Genomic DNA, 17,693 nt, shown 5'->3' on the forward strand with positions numbered 1-17,693 from the left:
AGTAGGAGGAGTAAAGGAAACTCCAATCGTTAGTTGTAAGTTATAAAGCAAAGTTAATACAGGTATACACAGCAAAAGGATTTATTTTAAGGGATAAAAGGAAATTTTATAAACTTGTCTTCTAGAACATGTTGGACATCATAAAGAAAATCTTGTAAGTGTTTAGCTATTTTACTATAATACCACTTTAGCTGATGAATGTTAAAGTAGTTTACTTTTTGTATCAACACTAACTCGAAATTAAATATTAATACTATATTATGCCTGTTTTATTTAAAGTCCAGCATGACTTAATTGGTCTGGCTCTTTTAAATCATGCAGAGTATCCTTACCGAATTTTCTTTTTTATGATACTAAACGATAACTCATTTGGTAGGTTCAAGAGTATGATTAAAAGAATCCTAGACGTTTTGATGTTTGCTGTGTGTTTATAACAAGTTCTACATGTGGGTAATAGTGTATAGATGTAAATGAAAATTGTATAGAAAGTTATGATTGCTTGTAAGTTTTTGAAGACTTCTGTGAGCTTTTTAATATCTTGGATTCCTGGGCAACTATAAAGAGTTTTTAAAAATGGCTGTTACATACTTATCATAATTTTTTTTCAGTTGAATATATGCGTTAGTTCTGTAAAATTGTTTAGAAACAAGCTTGTGCAGATGGTTTATGATGCAGTTTAAAATTATAAATAGATATCTTTTAGTTGAGCTGGTTAAAATGTTAGTTATACTGCAGGTTTCTTTCTCTGTTTTGCATGCTTGAGTATAATGTCAAGATACTTCTGTGGTCTGTTATTTTGTAAAATTGCTTCCTTTTTAAAGTTTGCTGAAATATTGGGAGCTGCCGGAATGAATACTTTTCACAATACTTTGACTAATTTAGTGTCTAATTTTATTTCAGTGAGGGTTAATGAGAATATTAAACTTTGCTTTACTGTTTCGGCTACCTCATTTCTATAACCCTAGAAAACATTTAGACTAATGTGAGATAATTTAATTTTTTCTATTTCAAGTCATTAGCCCGAGAAGTAGATAAGTTACAGATGCCAGAAGCACATTTGTATTGCAATTTCATTTTTCAGCTTTCAGTGCAACAAAACAGCATCATTATGACCTTTCATATAATGTTAGCCGGCGAAGCTAGCAAGTTTATCCGAGCAACATACCTTTCTGTTTAACAGGTTCATCTCTGATAGGATTTTAAAATATGATAACACTTACCCCAAAAGAAGTTTTGCTGACATGGTGTCACTGTGCTGAAGAGGCTGTTTGATGCCATAGTCCCTCCTTTTTTTTCAGATAGAACTTGTACCCTCTGTTGTAAATTCTGCTTGCAGCCTTAAACTGAAAACACAAACCATACCCAAACCTTGTTTTAGTTTTACAGTATGCCTGCAGTACATAGACTTGATATTTATTTTTTTTCTGTCAAGAAATTATGTAGCTGGTAGCATGGGAAAAGCAAGGAAACAAAACAAAAAAGAGAATGAGCAAATATTGGAAGGACCTACTATTACTGCATAGACTGTGGTTTAGAGAGCACTCACTGACTCTGTTGGTCTCGGTGGCTGGTAGGGACCTGCGGAGATTAACCATTTAAAAACCAGAGACTTCTTGCTGTCCTCCTGGAGAAAGTTTGCACCGCACTTGTGGTTCTGTGGTTGTTTGTGAGGCGAATGAAGCATTCACACAATCCAAAAAAGCAAAAGCTTTCAAACTCCTTTTTTTTGCAAGCACTATTACTGGAGAGACAGAATCATGTGGTTTGTGACCTCACAGTGCTCACAGTCAAGTGGGACTGCCTACCACTGTGGCTTCCCCCCCTTGCTCATGCTCTCTCTCTCTTTCTCTCTCTCCCTCTGACAAAAGGCTTGTGGTAAGGCCCTTCCTGGCATCCAGAAGGATATAGCTTTTTAATTTTTGTGACTCATGAGGATTTGGATAGAATACAAATGCTGAAGGAGCCCAAACTCCTGTAAGGTTAAGCGTCTGTGGAGCAGAGCTCTGCAGTTGGGGGCTTTCTTTTCTATCCCCCACCCCTATATTTTTGGTGCCTCCTCCTTTTATTTAGTTCATTATTGTGTCTGTGGAGAAGTGAGCAAAATTGGCTCAAGAGGCGGTGTGTGAAATCCTGAACAACAGTGATGATTTACAATAATTTACATCTTTGGACTGTATCACATTCTGGGGTCTGCTTCATATTTGCTGGGTGATTGGAGTCCTGTTTTTCTTTTTCTTGTCTTCTTAAACTCGTGAATCTGTAACTCATTGTAAAAAAGTTTACCTTTTTTAAGGTCTGGTTGCAAACTGCTTGCTGGGCTTGACTGTAAATTGGCTGTCATGAAAGTGTTAGTCTGGGAATTCCTTTACAAATATTAAATCATGTCTGTCTAGTTTATGTATGATCAATATTGGATGCCGGCTCCTACAATAAAGATGAAATATAATTAGTACATTTTGTATTACATTTACCTTTATCTCATGGCTACTTTGAGTATCTTATAAAAATGAATAGCAAGAATTATAGCATAGTTTATTGGATGGATCTTAGTTTTCTTTATGCCTGTAATAATTTTTTATTTTTTAAGGAAATATACTCATTTTGTATAATCCTTTAAATAGTTTCTTTGGATATTAGCTTTAACAGAGCCTTTGATAGCAAATCTTATACAAATATAAAGTAAAATTCTTGTGTTGTAACTTAGATTGTTAAATGTTATTGATTTTTCTGAGCTCAGAATGGAGTGGGTTAACAGAAGCTGTATTTTTTGTTTATAATAGAAGCTTTGAAATAAATTACAAAATGCTGTGTGTAGTAAGGAATAATGCACACAGAGTATGTGAGTCGTCTCGATTTGCTAATTCTGATTCAGAAGAAAATTGGAAACATCTTTGGGAAACTATCTCCTTTTTTGCCCCTTTGGACATGTATGTATAGAACTCATTTTCTTATTAGGATGATTATATATCATAGGCAGAGAATTTCATATTTATGAATAGAGCTTCCTGTTTTCATCAGTTGAGAGCGATGGGGTATTTTTCAACAAAAATTATCAAGCTGAACAGACCAATTTTCTAGGCATTTTTTGGCCATTTATCCACGCCACTCTGAATTTGCATGTTAGACTTCTTCCTGGTGTGATAGTAACCAGGAGTGGCATGAAGTAAATGACTGGGAGGGTGGGCGGAGACTGTGAATTACACAACATTATTCAGGGTATATAATGGGGTAAGGCTGGGAAATAGTAAGGAAGATATTAGAGCCAAAATGCCCCTTCGTGTAGTCATCCTAGCATACTTCAATATCTGCTTTTGGTTTATATTCGGTAAAGATAAATGTACTAATGTGTTCGTAAGTTTCTTAGAAAAAAATAATTTCCCCAAAATACACTGGGAGGACATTGAAATGACTTTAATCCTTTATTATTCAAATGTCTAGAACTTTTCCATAATAAACTTTTAGTGGTAAAAGAAATACATTTTAGTGTTTTATTCAAAATACAGATTTATCGTGCCTCATCATGTATGTAAACAGATTTTACATTGAAAACTAAAAGATTTCATTTAACGTGCAGTTATTCGTGCAAAAAGAGAAAAGTCATTCATTGATTCTCTTTCTTAAATAAGGCGTGCAGTGGGATCCGTAGCTATAATTAATATCTAAAGTAAGTTAAAGGACAACTTTGTCCATATAATTTGTGGAATTTTCAAGCATAATTCCATATGCTCATGCAATAGCACAGAATTAGGCAAATTGAGAAAAATGTAATAGTTTGATAAGTATAAACGTTTTTTTCTTTTCAGATTTTTTCCAGTTACGATTCCGTGACATCTTATAACCCCAACTTTTTGCTAAATGTTCTCTCCCTTAAAATATTTTTTTAAATTAAGTGTACAATGACCCTCTAAATTAACTGTGTATGTATTTGAATAATTTCTAACATCTATGTGTCTCTTAACTGCTTGTTCTCTTTTGCAGGTAACCCTTCTGCACATAATTTTTAGGTCAGAGTAAAGCACTCTTACGGCTTAATAGCTTAGTAGATATTGTTGACTATGACCTTTCTGCTCTGGGTGAGGCCCATCTCATTCTGACTGGAGAACATATGAGGTCATGAGCTTTAAAGTTTGTATATTCATTATCTGCATACACAAAAACACATACATATATTTTTTTTCTTTTTCTAAATTGAAAATCTATCCTCTTTGGAGTAAATATTACTTTGGGGTAAAAATTTAAAAACAATAGTGATAACGGGTACATATTTGATAATTGACAGTTTGTTTCATTAGAAATAGCTTACCACATATGATGAAGAGGGACTGACTCAGCAGAGTCATTGCAGATAAAGCCCTTGATTATGCTTCACATCAGAAATGAAAGCCACAGGGTTTTTTTTGTTGTTGTCTGGTTTTTAAAGACCCTCAAAACTTCATTTTTTCAGGGGATATATGAGTATTTGTTATGTTGAAGTAAGTAATGAATTTAACTCTGCTGTATAAATTATGTATTATAATGCCATGGAAATTATAGCTTTGAACTTGAAAACGGTTTCACAAAAATAATTTTGCTTCCCATTACCTTATATTTAATAAGTTTGTCAACATTGGTTGAACTTTTTATATTGTATATTGTTAGATGATATAACACTGTAATGTTTTAAATACTACATTTAGCTTCATTGTTACCTTTTGAATCATTTTTAAAATTTTCTGAATTAATGATCCTATTATAATACAATCATTTTATCACTATCAGTCTTGTGCCCATTTCTGTGTTTTTTTTAAATTGTTTTAAACTTCTCTTTGTTGCTAACTCTATTTTTTCTTTTAGTTGAGAACAGTAGAAGCAGCAAAATAGGTTTGATGTAGGAGTTGTATAAATTGTAGAAATCCTATTTTGGCTTAAAATGTTCTCATTGATTATGAGGTTTTAGCAGGGAATTTTCTTATTGTTTCAGCGTGGTATGTGGCAATTTTTTTGACAGTTTTTTTTGGATTTAATGTATAGCTGTTGCGACATATATAGAATTTATTGGATCTTATATTGATGCTTTGAAAAATGTTTATATTAGTAAAATACATATAATTTTATTAATATTTTAAATTATGATTATAAGAGATTTAATTCTACTTATTTTAATGGAATATATATCCATGTTAACTGCACACATATGTGCGGTTGTATGTATGTGCAAGGTTTTATTTTGTGGTACTTTAAAACATTTATGTGGTGTGTGTATATATATGTATTGTATAAAATGTGATATTTTTTTGTAATGGGAGTACTGTTTGTTTTCCTCTGCACTGTCTTTCAGTTTTGTGAAAACCCAAAACACTGCCATAGCCATGATTGTTTGAACAACTTCATTTGGTTGGTATAAGCAGCTTTCTGGCTGACCGTGAGATGATGTGGAAATTGGATGCCAAAAGAGAAAGTAGTTAACTTCTGTCTCTCTCTCTCTCCCCTTCTCTTTCCCTTTCCACTCCTCCCACTTTCTTCCCTTTCTCCTCCAGGCTTTTTTGGTTTCTCTTTCTCTGTTTTGACATTTCTATAAAATCTCAGAGTAGATTCTTAAGGTCCTTGTAGGCAATATTGACATTAATCTTCACTAATGAATATGTAGGAGGTCTGCAGCTTCTAACATTCAAGGCGAATTATCGTTATAGCTTGATATAGTACACCTCATTTGTTAGGTGGTATTGGCATCTGATTACAGAGATTTTCTTTCTTTTAACAATTTTAAGTCCTTCCTCGGTGTTAATTTATTTTAACATTATTTCACACGAATTTAGGACTTTAATTGTGAGGATTACTTTTTTCTCCCTTGGACAGTTTTTCGAAGTACATAGTGATCCATACTTGTTTAATGTTACTGTATAAATCATGTTTCTTATAATTATTAAAACAATTCATCTTCTATTGCTGTCACTTTTTTAAGGAGAAAAAAAGGCGAGAACTTGCAGAAAATATGGGAAACATGCTCATATGACAGCTGAGGATGTGGCTAGGGTAAAGCAGGAAACTCCTACCCACAATGCAATGTTACATATACTACCACTTAATAAAATTTATATCAAACATGCTACTGACAAAACCAAAGAAAAATAATATCCCTGCGATACTAGTTAACGTACTAAATATATCTAGGGAAAAGTGAAACTAATCTTTTTGGAACCTTTGTACTTAGAGAATATAGTAAATGAAACTGGGGCATCATAGCACATTGGAGCCTTTGTGCTATGGGTCTTGCTTGTAGGTGAAACCCTCCTATAATGCGAACTTTTTGGATATTCACTTTCCTGGAAAAGGCACAAAAGGGCACCTTTTTTTCTTTTTTGATTGAATCGTTGCAGTATTATACAAGGTTTGAGAACATTGTCATCTAGTAAGAAAAGTAAATTATGAGATGTTCATCATATTTATATAAACTCTTTACCCAGCAAGGTATATTTCTTTGCATTTTAAGTTGGTTTTTATTGCCAGATTTGACGTGGGATTCTAAGTGTTCATTGGAGGCAATTTTCTTTCCAAAGTAATTGTTTTTCTTGCTCTTTATTTATCGTAACCTACCTATAGCTTACCTGGCCAGTCTATATGCTTTACTAAAGGGAGGTTAGTCTGAAGCAGAAAAACTGCTTCTATAATGTCATTGAAAAAGATATGAAGATATCTTCTGTAAAAGAAAAACAGGTTTTAATATCCTTAGAGTTTCTGTTTTAAGTCTTAATTTATGCTCTTAACTGTCAGACTTTAGTAATCTGGATGAATTTAGTACATTAGTAATTTAGATGAATTTTGAGATTTTATAAGGGAGATTTTAAAATATTTAAATAAGGGAAGATGAGAGAGTTTTCAAATTGGTAAATAATGTATAGAAATTGTGTGAGATAAAGAACAGAAGAGACTATGAAGTTAGTGTTAGTTTTGAAAGATTCTTTCTTAGTATTCCCAGTTATGTAAATGGCTGCTGTTTCAGACCTGCCATGGTATTTGTCATCTCACCATTTAAACATTAGTATATTGTCTGTCTGTCTGTATCTTTGTTAAGGATGGTTTGCTTAATTGTTTGAAGTGTTTTCTCCTGTAGAGACTGCTTATCAATAACAGCTGTAGCGCTGTGGCTTTTCTCCATGGACTCATGGTGGTCTTTGGAACCACGTTCTTCAGCTTTGACAGGTGAGACAGAGGCTCTCCAGTGCCACTGCATTCGGATGAATCTAGCTGTGGTTGGAGAAAGTGCATCTTGCCAAAGTATATGGGTGAGACCACACACAGCCTTTAAAATAGTTATTGTAGGCTTATTTTTAGGGATACATGTCTTGACAGTTCTTTTATTTGTATGCCAATTTCATCGCTGTGTATAGATTTTTCATTGGTTTCTGTAAAGGGAGTTTCAGATTTAGGTCTCTATTTGTTAAGTCTTGTGTATAATTTACACTGGAAAATACTTTGAGTTCAGCCATAATTAACAATGCAGAGAATATATTGAAAATGAATCTCTAGAATACTGATCTTTTTGTTTTTATAAATTTGATGGTATTCCCCTTGGAAATCTCAATTTCCCAGTCAGTTTAGTAGTCAAAAATTGCTTCAATTTGTACTTTAAGATTAAATAAATTATGAAAGAATTTGAAAATATTTATAAACTTTACTTGTATTCATAATAAGAAAAAACTTGTGGTTTGTGCTATTCAGGAGTACGTATTTCTATAATATTGGTATAATAAAGCAATACTGGTATAATAAAGCATTGTTCAAAATATAAGTTCTGCGCTTAAATAAAAGCTTGCAAACTTTGAAACAAATTGCCAAAGAAGTCAGTTTCTTAGTGCGTAGGCATAATATGCAAGCTATTCAGTCTTTTTATGGGATGATTAAAACTTTATTTAACTTGGTGAACTCTAAAAATTCACCATATGTTTTTTAAAAAAGCATGTTTTGTCTTCTAAAACTGGCTTTTTCAGTGACCGGTAAAGAGCATGTTTTAGACTTTTATAAAATATTGCTTCTTTTTATAAGATGATACAGTATTTGGATAGTTAGTTATTCATGATTTCCTATTATTCGTGATAGTGGTATTAAAACGTAATTTCTTAAGTCCTGGCATGTCTTGGTCACAAGACTTTTCACTTGATCAGTGGATGTTGGCTACGTATATATTTATAAAAAATATAATCAACTATGATAAGATTGTGGTTTCATTCTAAATATTTTCATAGTGAAAACAGAATCTACTGAGATAATTGGAAATTCAGTTTCCTTCCCATCATTATCCCAATACCTTTTCATTTCTAATGGTTCTGGCAGGAAAGGTCTGGGGAAGTTGTGTTCCTATTAAAACAAATAATTTTCACAAATTTATATGTGGCAAATGTAAATTGGAAATGGTAAATTATTTTTGAAAATCAGTTCAGTTCAGTAGCTTAGTCATATCTGACTCTTTGCAATCCAAGGACTGCAGCACGCCAGACTTCCCTGTCCATCACAAACTCCTGGAACTTACTCAGACTCATGTCCATCGAGTCAGTGATGTCATCCAGCCATCTCATCCTCTGTCGTCCCCTTTTCCTCCCACCTTCAGTCTTTCCCAGCATCAGGGTCTTTTCCAGTGAGTCAATTCTTCGCATCAGGTGGCCAAAATATTGGAGTTTCAGTGTCAGCATCAGTCTTTCCAATGAATATTCAGGACTGATTTCCTTTAGGATTGACTGGTTGGATCTCTTTGCTGTCCAAGGGACTCAAGAGTTTTCTCCAACACCACAGTTCAAAAGCATCAGTTCTTCAGCGCTCAGCTTTCTTTATAGTCCAACTCTCACATCCATACATGATTATTGGAAAAATTATAGCTTTGATTAGATGGACTTCTGCTTTTTAATATACGATCTAGGTAGCTTTTCTTCCAAGGAGCAAGTGTCTTTTCATTTCATGGCTGCAGTCACCATCTGCAGTGATTTTTGGAGCCCCCCCAAATAAAGTCTTTCTCTCTTTCAATTATTTCCCCATCTGTTTGCCATGAAGTGATGGGACCAGATGCCATGATCTTCGTTTTCTGAATGTTGAGCTTTAAGCCAACTTTTTCACCCTCCTGTTTCACCTTCATCAAGAGGCTCTTTAGTTCCTCTTCGCTTTCTGCCACAAGGGTGGTGTCATTTGCATATCTGAGGTTATTGATATTTCTCCCTGCAATCTTGATTCCAGTTTGTGCTTCATCCAGCCTAGCATTTTGCATGATATACTCTTCAGATAAGTTAAATTTGAAAATAGCCATCTAAAAAATTACACATTTGTATTATAGTAACTCAAGTCTGGAGAAGGCAATGGCGCCCCACTCCAGTACTCTTGCCTGGAGAATCCCATGGATGGAGGAGCCTGGTGGGCTGCGGTCCATGGGGTCGCTAGGAGTTGGATATGACTGAGCGACTTCACTTTCGCTTTTCACTTTCATGCATTGGAGAAGGAAATAGCAGTCTACTCCAGTGTTCTTGCCTGGAGAATCCCAGGGACGGGGGAGCCTGGTGGGCTGCTGTCTGTGGGGTCACACAGAGTCTGACACGACTGAAGTGACTTGGCAGTTGGCAGTAACTCAAGTCTAGACCAATAAGCTAGAGGTTTTTGAGCCTTAAAATAAACATGTTGTAAAAAAAAAGAAAAAAAAAAAGAAAAAAAAAATAAACATGTTGTTACTATGTCATTGTTTATTAATTGGATGCTTCTAAACTATGTAAAATGCATTTAAAAGTAATGATAATATTCCTGTGACTTTTATCCACAGATTTGTTTTCTTTTCAGATTGTTCTGGATTTAATGCCCAAGCATAAAATATTTAAAAAATCTTGTTAGAGATTATGAACTATTTTCTCTTTTTCATTTATATTTGAAGTTAAATCTGAGTAAAGGAATAATTAATTTTGATATTACTTAATCTCTAAAACATTCATTTTACCCATCACTGTATATAATATCCAAAGTAAACTAGTTTTCTGAGGATTCATCTACATTAGCTAGACTGACTATTGGGTCATGATGTTGATTACAACAAATGAGCAGGAAAAGGACCCATTATTTGTTTTTCATTGGTAAAGACCAGTTGAACCCATATTTTGATCTGAACTTGATAGTGTATCAAATTAATAGTGTATTAATACTTTAAAATACATGTGTTAATACTTAGTATATAAATACTTAAAATATGTGTTAATACTTGAAAATAAATGAAGTATATATAAAATGAGTGTCTTTTTTTTTTTTAGTATGTATTTTTGTTTATTTATTTGGATGCCCCAGGTCTTAGTTGTGGCATGTGGGATCTAGTTCCCTGACCAGGGATCAAACCTTGCCCCCTTGCATTGGGAGCGTGGAGTCTTAGCCATGGACCACCAAGGAAGTCCCAAGATGATATAGTTTTAAGGAAAAGTTTACAGCTCATATTCTTAAACACCTTATTTTAGCCACGATTATTTTAAGCAATTCCAGTTATTACATACCTAAGGATCAGACAGTTGAAAAATTAGTACTATATAAATCTCATTAAAATTTTATTGTAAAGGAACAGTCTCCCTCCCTTTTTTCTCCCCTGTAAGCTCTTGGTCTTTGCCTATTTATCCTCATTTATTATAAAGTTCTAACATGATTGTTTTTACACTACTTCCCTTTCCCCAATATTTAATTATAAGACAGACACATAAATCATGGCAAGTCATGAGACTAGCCTGTCTGGGAGGTAAACAGAAGCCTCAAAAAGCATCCTCCAAGGTCATTTAAATGGATTCAAACTCCCTTATCTACTTTAATAGTTTTTAAAAGGTGTCATTGTTTTGAAAGTAGTTAAACAGGAGGAACAGTTTATTAACCTTACTTTGTTTTAAAAGTTAAAGAAATATTTAGAGAAGATTTTTATCCAAAATTCGTAACAGTTTTGGCATTTAAAGTTATAATGTTCATTAATAGGAAGATTAACTTTTGAGGAATAAAACCTGGCCTAAAATTTAATGATCATATACAGATTTATTTATTATGTTTTGCTTTCTCTTTGTACAATTTTAAATTTCTGGAGTTCTTGTCCTTTTAGCTATCAACTAATATTTTTTAAAATATTAGAACTCCTAAAGGTTGCATGTTTCTGGAAGAGCATAGAGATTATTCTATGTATTTGGTATATATGACAGCATTGATCTGTATTTTCTCCATGAAATCTTTATAAAGCTTAACACTGGAAATGTGAGAAAGAACCACTTAAAAACTTGATAGGTTTTATTTTTTAGAGCCATTTTTATTTTTACTGAAATTTGAGCAGAGGGTATAGAGTTCCTAATATGCTTCCATCAGCCCTCAATTTCCATTGCTAATATTCAGTTCAGTTCAGTTCAGTCGCTCAGTCGTGTCCGACTCTGTGACCCCATGAATTGCGGCACGCCAGGCCTCCCTGTCCATCACCAACTCCCGGAGTCCACCCAAACTCATGTCCATTGTGTCAGTGATGCCGTCCAACCATCTCGTCCTCTGTCTTCCCTTCTCTTCCTGCCCTCAATCTTTCCTAGCATCAGGGTCTTTTCACATGAGTCAGCTGGCCAAAGTATTGGAGTTTCCTGGGGCCTTGTGTTTGTTACAGTTGATGAACCAGTATTGATATGTAATCTCCTAAAGTCAGTAGTTTATATTAGGCATCACGCTTTATGTTGTGCAGTTCTGAGGCTTGATCCAATGCCTCATGTTATATATCCATTATTATAGTATGATACAGAATATTTTTTCTAGAAACAGCCACAAAATTTTGGTTAAATATGCATAACAAAATTTAACGTCTTAACTATTTTAGCAACTGGTGTTTTATTCTCCCTATAGGGCTTTTTCAGAATGTCATAAAGTTGGAATCATACAAAATTAAGCCTTTTCAGGCTGAATTAGCAGTGTTCATTTTAGCTTCTTCTGTGTCTTTTTTGTGACTTAAAAGCTGATTTCTTTTTACTTCTGAAAAATATTTCATTGTATGGACATACCGCAGTTTATCAATTTACGTATTGAAGGAAATGTTGGCTCCTTCCGGTTTCTGGCAGTTACGAATAAAGCTGCTATAAATATGAGTGCCGGGTTTTTTATGGATGTAAGTTTTCAAATCATTTGAGTAAATACTTAGGAATGCAATTTCTAGATTGTTTGCTAGATCATGTTTAACTTTGTAAGAAACTGACAAACAGTCATCCAGAGTGGCTGTATCATCTTGTATTCATAGTAGTAAAGGAAATAGCTTCCGTTGCTCCCTACTTGTCAGCTGTTGCTGTTCGCAGTGTTGTCGATTTTAGCTCCTCTGCTAGGTGTGTAGTGATACCTCATCACTGTTTTAATTTGTAATTCCTTAATGGCAAATGGTGTTGAGCAACTTTTCATGTGCTTATTTGCCATTTATATCTCTTAGGGAGGTATCTGTTCAGATCTTTCCCCCATTTTAAATTAAAAAATTTTAAATTGACTTTTAAGAGTTTTTTGTATACACCACATTTTGTTTATACATTCATTTGTTGATGGACACTTGAATTATCTTTACCTTTAGGTCATCGTGAATAATGCTGTAATTGAACATTGATATACCTTCATGTTCTTTCCTTGGTTTATTGCATTAGCTAGAACTTCTCATGTGATGCTGAATAGGAGTGATGAAAGGTAATATCCTTGCCTTGTTACTGATCTTAGGGAGGAAAGCATCTAGTTTCTCACCATCAAGTATGACATAAGCTGTGGAATATTTTGCATATATTTGTTATCAAGTTGAAGAATTTTAATTTGCTGAGAATTTTTATCATTAATAGGTGTTGAATTTTGTGAAATTTTATCTATCTATAGGAGCATATGGTCTTTAGTCTTTTGGTATGATGGATTAGATATGTTGATTCTCAAATAATTCCCATTTGGTTGTGGTGAATACTTCTTTTTATACATTATTGAATTTTATGGAGTTTTTTTTTTTCATTTATATTCACGGAAGATGTTGTTATGTATTTTTCCTTACTTATAATGTCTTTGTCTGGTAATAGAGAATGGTGATCTCATAGAATGAGTTAGGAAGTATTCCCTCTGGATCAGATTGTAGAGAATTGCAGGTAATTTCTTCCTTAAATTTGCTAGAATTCACCAGTGCAACCATCTGGGTCTGGCTCTTTCTGTTTTGGAAAATTATTAATTACTCATTCAATTTTTAAAATAGATGTTGTCCTATTCAGATGATCTATTTGTCATTGTGTAAGTTTTGGTAGCCTATGTCTTTCAAGGAATTGATAGTAGTCTAAGATGAGAATTCTTTGCAGGTGACTGAGGGCATGCTTTTATATAAAAAAATTTAAGGAAGAGGATAAGGCAACATGAAGCCACCACTGTAGAAGAAATGAAGAATGCTTTTTCTGATTTGTTTTTGTTGTTCAGTTGTGAAGTTGTGTCTGACTGTTTGCATCCCTGTTGATTGTAGCATGCCAGGCTCGGCTGCCTTCACTAACTCCTGGAGTTTGCTCAGATTCGTGTCCATTGAGTTGGTGATACTGCCTAACCATCTCATCCTGTACCACTCGCTTCTCCTTTTGCCTTCAGTCTTTCCCAGCATTAGGGTCTTTCCAATGAATCAGCTCTTTGCATTAGGTAGTCCAAGTATTGGAGATTCACCTTCAACATCAGTCCTTCAGTGAATATCCAGGGTTGATTTCCTTTAGTATTGACTGGTTTGATCTCCTTGCAGTCCAAGGGCCTCTTAAAAGTCTTCTCCAGCAGCACAGTTCAAAAGCATAAATTCTTTAGCAGTCAGCCTTCTTTATGGTCCAACTCTCACATCTGTACCTGACTACTGAAAAAACATAGTGTTGAGAGTATGGACCTTTGTTTGCAAAGTGATGTCTCTGCTTTTTAATATGTCATCTAGTTTTGTCATAGCTTTCCTTCCACGGAACAAGCATCTTAATTTCATGGCTGCAGTCACTGTCTGCACTGATTTTGGAGCCCAAGGGAAAAAAAAAAATCTGTCATTGCTTCTACTTTTTCCCCTTCTATTTGCCATGAAGTGATGGGACTGGATGCCATGATCTTAGCTTTTTGAATGTTGAGTTTTAAGTCAGCGTTTCACTCTCATCTTTCACCCACATCAAGAGGCTGTTTAGTTCCTCTTCACTTTCTGCCATTAGAGTGGTATCATCTGCATGTCTGAGGTTGTTGATATTTCCCTCGGCAATCTTCATTCCAGCTTGTGATTCATCCAGCCCAGCATTTTACATGATGTACTCTGAATTTAAGTTAAATAAACAAGGTGACCATATACAGCATTGTTGTAGTTCTTTCCCAATTTTGAACCAGTCATTTGTTCCATGTCCAGTTCTAAGTGTTGCTTCTTTACCTGCATATAGGTTTCCCCAAGAGACCGGTCAGGTGGTCTGGTACTCCTGTCTAAGAATTTTCCACAGTATGTTGTGATCCACACGGTTTTAGGTTTTAGCAGAAGTAGATGTTTTTCTGGAATTCTGTTGCTTTCTGCATGATCCAGTGAATGTTGTTCTTTTCCTTTCTTTTCTTTGATTGTGGCCAGCCTTGTGGTTGTGAACCACAGTGTTCTTTAAAATTGAACTAACACTCATCCTAAGATTGTAAGGATCATTTAAATAACTTGGCAGATAAAATATTTGGCGTATTACAGAGTATCATACATTTACCTTTACTTTTTATGTTGTGATGTGCAGTTCAAACTGAAATTGGATTTAAATCATGGGTATGTTTCTTAGTTTTTACAAGATGTGTATAGAAAGGGAATCATAAAACTAGATTATGATCAACCATTGGGCAAACTAATTGAAGCCTACAGTATTAAGTTTTTGGTTGTCCCTTTTTACTTTTAAAATATACTGTTCTTGATAACAGTTTCTGTATAAGATGGCTGAGAATCTATTTCAATTTCAGTGCCTGTTTGTTGGCTGAAGGGCTGCATTCACTAAAATTTGCCATTGGTAGGCTTTGTTGTAAATCATGTTTATATTAATTTAGAAAAATGGCAAAATGTTGCATAATATGAAGAACATAGGCACTTGTAATTCTTTTTCCTAGAGATAAAATTTTAAATCAGTCTTTTTTCTTTTTGTATGTATTTGATACATACATATGTATATATATGTGATGCTTTAATTTAATTTTTAAGTTAACATTGTGGTATGTTTTCTAAATATAAGAAATCTCTGTAATACCATTTTAGTTGCTACATAGTATTCCTTCTTGTAGGTGTTTTAGCATTTTCATATGGTTGAAGTATTATTTTTCTAGTTTGTATATTTAACACCTTTTTTTTTTTTGGTGTTAGGGATCTTCAATTATTTTAAGGTTTCTTTTATTTCAGGGGCTACCTGTTTTAGAACCTGTTACTACTTTTGTTTTTAAATAGTCACCAGTTTAATATCATTGCTTTGTATAATTCAATGAAGCATCGTTACTTATTTTGATGCTTTTAAAACTGGAAACTTCTGTGATTTTTATGGCTTTTTACCAGGGATAATCAAAAGCCATAAGATTAAAATGAACCATATTTTGGAAGCATCATTTTTAAGTTTGGGTAAGTAACTTTAAAAATATAATTATAATGTGGATGTGTTATGAGATCAAGGTAAAGTTAGGAAATTTAAATATAGAACTGGAGATTTCAAAAAATTTTGATAAATTCTGGCATTTTGGTAGGGAGTTTTGAGAAATAAATTGGTTTAGTTTGCAATGTATAAGATTTTCAAAATTTATCGTTTAGTTCATAAAATAATGAGTATGCTGCTAATCTTCAGTCATGTATTTTTCTCATTTGAGCAGACCAAGTAGCTGTGTGTGTTTTATTATGTATTGTTTTGGACTTTTGAGTTATTTGTCATTAAGAATTAGATTGCTGCTGCTGCTGCTAAGTCGCTTCAGTCGTGTCCGACTCTGTGCGACCCCATAGACGGCAGCCCACCAGGCTCCCCCGTCCCTGGGATTCTCCAGGCAAGAACACTGGAGTGGGTTGCCATCTCCTTCTCCAATGCATGAAAGTGAAAAGTGAAAGTGAAGTCACTTGGTCGTGTCCAACTCTTAGCGACCCCATGGACTGCAGCTTACCAAGCTCCTCCATCCATGGAATTTTCTAGGCAAGAGTACTGGAGTGGGGTGCCATTGCCTTCTCCGAAGAATTAGATTATATTTTAATAAATATTCTTTAGATATGTTAGGCATATCTTGTAAGATTTGTTTCTGGTTTTTGTAAACGATTTGATATTTTACAGATATATCAAGTCACAAATGTGTGGAAATTAACTGAAACATCTTTAATTCTTCTCTTCAATCCATTTTTCCTTCATTTAAGTAACTAAAATAAAGAATTTTAGTTTTTCCTGATTATGAAACTTACACATATACTTTGTTGAAGTGTAGAAAACAAAATTTTTCATTGACACCGTCATTCTTCAGTCATTCAGTTTGCTGTTTTGTCTTTGACCCTTTTTTTAATTCTTATCCCTTGTTTTTCTGTATCCTTTCTTTTCCTTCCATTTTTCCAACTTGGTTTAGACTCAGAACTTCCCTACTTTGGTCTTATGAATTATGACCTCATTCCTCTGTCTCTAAATTTATGCACTCTAGTACTTTTAAACTTTTATTACTGCAGACCGCTTATATACTTATATATAGTTAGGTTACATGCTTGTTCTAGGTAACAGCACTAAACATTATATCCTGAAGTTGTTTCTTGCTGTCTGTGCTTCCTTTTATTCCATTGGCTTCCTTGTCTCCACTTTCTGAAGTCCTGGTCATCCTTCAAGTTTTCACAAACCCTACCTTTCTGTAAAACTGTTGAGTGAATTTCGGAATGAGAGCCTCATGAGGCTATAGAAACCTGACCGCTCTGGACTTTGTCAAAAATGTGTTCTAGCCCCAGTTCTTCTGATGATCAACTCTGTGATTCAACCTCTGAAATTTTTTGCTTCTTCATCTCTACAGTGGGCATAATCATTTTATGAATATTGTGAAAATTAAACTAGATAATATTTGTAAAGTGCCTAATACAAGGAACTGGTTAAGTAAATTGTGCTGTGTCACTCGTTCAGTATGTATGGGATGTCTGGATGTGCTGGGTCTTCTCTAGGTGATGAGCTACACAGGGAAGTAGATGTTGAAATTTTAAAATTATACATATCATTAATAATTTAAGTGAGAGGGGTTATGAAGGTGATAGAAAGTAGGACTGTCTTTTATATTTTCAGTAATAAAAGCAAAAGTCCCTGTGCTTGAATAGCAAAAAGGCCTGTTCCTACTGCAGCTAAAGAGACTCTATGTAGAATGTTTATGAACGAATCTTTAGATTTTTTTAAACCAGGGTAGCTTTAGGGTTAGAGAAGGCAATGGCACCCCACTCCAGTACCCTTGCCTGGAAAAATCCCATGGATGGAGGAGCCTGGTAGGCTGCAATCCATGGGGTCGCTAAGAGTCGGACACGACCAAGCGACTTCACTTTCACTTTTCACTTTCATGCATTGGAGAAAGAGATGGCAACCCACTCCAGTGTTCTTGCCTGGAGAATCCCAGGGACGGGGGAGCCTGGTGGGCTGCCGTCTATGGGGTCGCACAGAGTCGGACACGACTGAAGCGACTTAGCAGAAGCAGCAGCTTTAGGATGGTGTGATTTAGGTTGATAAACCTCAACCTCACTGTTTTCATCT

General features: G+C 34.5%; 2 protein-coding genes across 6 annotated transcripts in view; one reads left to right on the plus strand and one right to left on the minus strand.

Moving 5' to 3' along the window:
- RUNX2 (RUNX family transcription factor 2) overlaps positions 1 to 1,689 on the minus strand; it is a 351,373-nt gene extending 349,684 nt beyond the window's left edge. For 2 of the 4 annotated variants that reach the window (XM_025260982.3, XM_025260984.3), the window contains exons 1-2: positions 1,547 to 1,689; positions 1,221 to 1,343 (exon numbers count right to left, since the gene is read on the minus strand). In XM_025260982.3, the coding sequence (XP_025116767.1) occupies positions 1,221 to 1,278 (58 nt within the window). In that variant the 5' untranslated portion in view covers positions 1,279 to 1,343; positions 1,547 to 1,689. Of the gene's footprint in view, positions 1 to 1,220; positions 1,344 to 1,510 lie in introns of those variants that run through there. The other 2 variants (XM_044929390.2, XM_025260962.2) reach the window with 2 other exon arrangements.
- Positions 1 to 17,693, plus strand: part of SUPT3H (SPT3 homolog, SAGA and STAGA complex component) — a 411,938-nt gene that overhangs the window by 45,968 nt on the left and 348,277 nt on the right. The gene's annotated exons all lie outside the window — the stretch shown is intronic.

Source organism: Bubalus bubalis, chromosome 2 (genome assembly GCF_019923935.1).
Source record: "Bubalus bubalis isolate 160015118507 breed Murrah chromosome 2, NDDB_SH_1, whole genome shotgun sequence".
Taxonomy (NCBI): Eukaryota; Metazoa; Chordata; class Mammalia; order Artiodactyla; family Bovidae; genus Bubalus; species Bubalus bubalis.